The sequence below is a fragment of the Octopus bimaculoides genome, chromosome 1 (genome assembly GCF_046866305.1).
Source record: "Octopus bimaculoides isolate indiv1 chromosome 1, ASM4686630v1, whole genome shotgun sequence".
In the NCBI taxonomy this organism is placed as follows: Eukaryota; Metazoa; Mollusca; class Cephalopoda; order Octopoda; family Octopodidae; genus Octopus; species Octopus bimaculoides.
This window is the reverse complement of record NC_142928.1, coordinates 181,070,906-181,075,905: the sequence shown is the minus strand read 5'-3', so window position 1 is coordinate 181,075,905 and position 5,000 is coordinate 181,070,906. Positions and strand designations below refer to the sequence as shown.

Sequence of the window (5,000 nt, the reverse complement as noted above, 5' to 3'; positions counted from 1 at the left end):
TTCTGAGTTCGAATCCGGCCGAAGTGATATTTGTAGTTCATCGCTTTGCGTTCCATAAGTAAATTACTAATCTCGTACTGTGGTCGATACTTCTTTTTTTTCACTTTCTCTTTCTCTGGAAGCAATTGGATGTTATCAGATGTGGAAAGAGCGAGACTCATCCAGATTCACTGTACCTGAGTTACGACGGGTCACAACAGCTCACTAGATATTCGTTGTTTCAAGGAACAAAACATCATATATCACGCATAAATCTTTTATTATCATAACTATGTATATACGCAACATAATCATCAGACAAGTCTACTTGGAAATCGGTCAGCGGGTGAAATTGACAAATCTTGTTTTAGAAATGGAAGAACTCATTGAAAATATGACCAAGTTATCGAGAAAATAATGAAAAAACGAGACTTGGTCGAAGCCTTTTTCATACATTTTGTTGTTCAGGGGTGAAATAAAGTGACAATATGCACAAGGCCTACCAATTTGGTGTACGGGGCTAGTCGATTACATCGACTTCAGTGCTTAACTGGAACTTATTTTATCGAAACCGAAAAAAAATATGTAAAATAAAAGCCAAACTCGATTTCAACGGAATTTGAACTCGGAACATATGGCGAAACAAAATTCCACCACGTATTTTTGACTGCTGGCCTAAAGATTCGGCCAGCTCGCTGTGTCCGCAGTTCCGGAACGAAAACATCACAATTATTCCAGAAAATTTGCAAAATTTACAATCATCTAATAAAAACACACGAACAATAAATTGTTTCAAAAATTATTGTTAAACCAGAAGTTAAAATGTTTTTCTCAGCTAACTTCACATTCAATAATAATTACGTTGGTGTCGTTTGAAAATTTAACTTTTAATGGAAAAGCACAAAAAAAAAAAAAAAACTTCCATCTAACAATAGGAGTGAGAATAGGAAAGTAACTCAAAAGTAAATACAATCTATAAACACAAACTTGTTAGTAATAAATTGGTAGAGAAATATAGTTTGTTTTGAATGAAAATTCATAAAGATAGACAGATAGATAGATAGATAGATAGATAGATAGATAGATAGATAGATAGATAGATAGATAAACAGGTAGATAGATAGACAGTCAGAGATGGATATCTAGCCCTTGTAATGAAGATAGCAGAGGAAATATAAGAATACAAATTCTCTTTTACTCTTTTACTCTTTTACTTGTTTCAGCCATTTGACTGCGGTCATGCTTGAGCACGGCATTTAGTCGAGCAAATTGACCCCGGGACTTATTCTTTGTAAGCCTGCTACTTATTTTATCGGTCTGTTTTGCCGAACCGCTAAGTTAAGGGGACCTAAACACACCAGCATCAGTTGTCAAGCGATGTTGGGGGGGGACAAACACAGGCACACAGACACACACACATACATATATATATATACATATATACGACGGGCTTCTTTCAGTTTCCGTCCACCAAATCCATTCACAAGGCTTTGGTCGGCCCGAGGCTATAGTAGAAGACACTTGCCCAAGGTGCCACGCAGTGGGACTGAACCCAGAACCATATGGTTTGTAAGCAAGCTACTTACCACACACCCACTCTTGCGCCATATGATTTTCTAACAAAAAGGTGGAAAATATGACTACTTAAAAGAAAAAAGAGTTTGAGAAGTATTGCTTGAGATATTGGTGAAATGAATGATAGTTCCAAATTGTACGTAAGCTGTCAGTTAGTTGTTATGAAGGTTGTGGTTGTGTGGTTGTGAGGTTACTTAGTTGCGTGGAAACAGGTGCAATATAAAACAGAAGAAAAAAATTACGACTAACAAATTATTTTATATTCAAATTTAATTAGCAACAACAAGAATAAGGTTAATTTACGTATTTGAAGGAACTTTTTAGACAATCAGACGAGAGAGACAAATAACAGAAGGAAAAGTAGATACGAGGGTGTGAGAGAATCTAGTGATAATTATTAAATATTGGTAACCAAAGCGGCCGATCTACAGAATCGGTGTGGAGGCGCAATGGCCCAGTGCTTAGGGCAGCGGACTCGCGGTCATAGGATCGCGGTTTCGATTCCCAGACCGGGCGTTGTGAGTGTTCATTGAGCAAAAACACCTAAAGCTCCACGTGGCCCCGGCAGGGGATGGTGATGAACCCTGCTGTACTCTTTCACCACAACTTTCTCTCACTCTTACTTCCTGTTTCTGTTTTGCCTGTAATTCAAAGGGTCAGCCTTGTCACACTGTGTCACGCTGAATATCCCCGAGAACTTCGTTAAGGGTACACGTGTTTGTGGAGTGCTCAGCCACTTGCACGTTAATTTCACGAGCAGGCTGTTCCGTTGATCGGATCAACTGGAACCCTCGACGTCGTAAGCGACGGAGTGCCAACAACAACAACAACAACAACAGAATCAGTAATCAGTGCAAAAGCGTCGGATGAAATGGCTCGCCGTATTAAGTTACAGTCCACTACTATTTTAGTTCAAATCGTGCTGTATTCATTTTTTCGAGTTCCTCAAAATATAGTACCTGTCAAAGAACTGGAATTGAGTAAATCCTCTACTACAATTACACAAATGTATGGCTTTGCGCCTATGCTGGTAGAATTATTATACAACCTGAAAAGATGTTTGCGGTGTTAGTTACAACTCTTTCCTCTCTGAGTTCAACTCCTGTCGAGGTCGACTATGCGTTTCATCCATTCAGAATCGATAAAATACGTACCACTCAACCAGTGAGATTGATATAATCAATTAGCCGTTCCCCGAAAATTTCGAGCCTTGTGCCTATAGTATAAACAATTATTATTAAGAAGGTAAAATGTTGCTACAAGCATTAGCGTGTCGAACAAAATGCTTAGCGGTATTTACGTTCTGGGTTCACATTTCACCGAGATCGACTTTGCCGTTAATCTTTAATCCTTTAATCCTTTGGAGATCGATGAAGTAAGTACCAGTCAAGCACTGGGGTAAATGTCTGCTGTTAGCCCCCTACCCCTAAAATGTATGTATGCGTGAGTGTATGTCTCTACGTTTTTAGGCATATATTTTCTAATTTTGCTAGTTTCATTGCAGGGTTTCTTTCGGCGAACACTTAAGAAACAGTTGGTGTACACTCCTTGTAAGACAGGATCACAATGTAGAATAGACCAGATAACACGGAACAAGTGCCAGTATTGCCGATATCAAAAATGCCTCAACGCCGGCATGTCACAAGATGGTAAGTAGAAATCAGATGCGATCGTCATCTGATCTAATTTTCTCAAAGTTAAGCGTTTATGTCATATATTGTAGTTGCACATTCGATATACTGATATATTGATATATTCTTCAGTTCCATTCGGCATTATCAAGTTCATAAATGATATACAGTATTACTGCTAATAGATCCTCTATACCGTATTTCCGAGTTCTTTGGCTTTTGTTGATAAACAACTTTTAATAATCTTTGGTAGCCTCTAATTCAAATGGAACTAGCTGATTGGAATTTCACTAATTATCATTTATCAAGTCACAATAAGAACTAAAATTACCAATGTATCTATTTACGTATCGGTGGGAACTTTGCCCTTTTTCTTTTTCTTTCGAAAAGCAGAACGGTTTCGATGAATAAAATAGCATCCCTGTGCGGAAGACGACTCTCATTTTCTCTTCCCATGTCCCACCCACACACTCACTCTCTCCTTTTCTCACTCCCTCTCTCCTTTTCTCACTCCCTCTCTCCTTTCCTCACTACCTCTCTCTCACTCGTACCCTTTCTCTCTTTATCACTATTTATTTCATGAAGAAGCTAATAGTGATCTGACCAGGAGAGGGATAACCTCTAACAGGTTTAAAATGTTCAAGAAACCCGTATGTATTAAATGACGAGATTGTAGTATAGAAAATGCAGCGTATGTTCGATGTTTTGAAATCTATTTTACGAAACTGATTTGTTTTTAAATAATATATTATTTGAGATTATAATCTACTTCATAGAAAAGAACAATGAAAAAATATGACACGTATTTACAAAAGATTTATGTTTTATTAATATACATTAATATAAATCTACGTCACCTAAAATAACGGAAGAACTAGAAATATGAATGGTTGAGAGGATTAAAAATCCGAATGAACTTACAGAAGACGTTCCATTTTTGACATATTCCATCAGTTTGGCCAGAAAATGAAGTACTGTGTATTTGAGTATTGAGAGAATGAAGTTTTTTTTTTTAAATATGAAATTTCTGTGCAAATCCTTCGGTTTTTAAAATATGAATGAGTTTCATATTCTTGTAGCAGTAATTTTGTGTCACTGTCTTTGGTAAAAGAATACCCTGCAAAAGACGGTTTTGTAGGTCCACAGAAATCGTTCCTTCTCATTTCAGGCATCAGGAGGGATCGTAACTTTAAGAAGAGCAACAAAACCAAAAAATCGATCGCAATGAGAGTTTGCGTTGGCAAAAATCCCTGCTTGTGGGTTCCGTTCATCTTCCATTGGTTTATCTTGTATGTTTGCTGCATTGCAATATGTGCTGACGGGATGCTCTCCAATGAAAGTTCTGTCATCTGTCGAGAGTAACCTACTTCTATTGCAGGTCTTCTCCAAAAATGAAGTGACCGAACAGGTTGCTTCGCGGTTAGCAGAGATATACTTACGTCTCCGTATATCCAAATGTTATGCACGACATCTTTTGTAATAATTCTGTCCTATAAATAATGTATCGTGGCTCTAAATTTGCAAGCTTATTTTATTATATATTGAGAATATTTATGATAGGATTTAAGAATTTAGACATATATCAATAACATCCCGATGTCTAAGACACACATGCACGCAAGCATACGCGCATACCAGATACACCCGCACAAACATACAATACATACACACATTTATACATACATACATACAAACTTATAGCAATAGAAATTCATAATTGCCACGACCTCTGTAACATATATGCAGTTGACGACTTTAATTTCTGCACATCATACTATTGTAAGTTTTTGCTATTTAAAATTTGGTATACGAGCT

At 37.2% G+C, this 5,000-nt stretch overlaps 1 protein-coding gene across 9 annotated transcripts in view; it reads left to right on the top strand.

Moving 5' to 3' along the window:
- The window catches only part of LOC106868399 (peroxisome proliferator-activated receptor delta), a 609,065-nt gene that overhangs the window by 570,884 nt on the left and 33,181 nt on the right, over nucleotides 1-5,000 (top strand). For all 9 annotated transcript variants that reach the window (XM_089363336.1, XM_089363322.1, XM_089363325.1 and 6 more), the window contains one exon: nucleotides 3,059-3,203. In XM_089363336.1, the coding sequence (XP_089219462.1) occupies nucleotides 3,059-3,203 (145 nt within the window). The remainder of the gene's footprint in view (nucleotides 1-3,058; nucleotides 3,204-5,000) is intronic.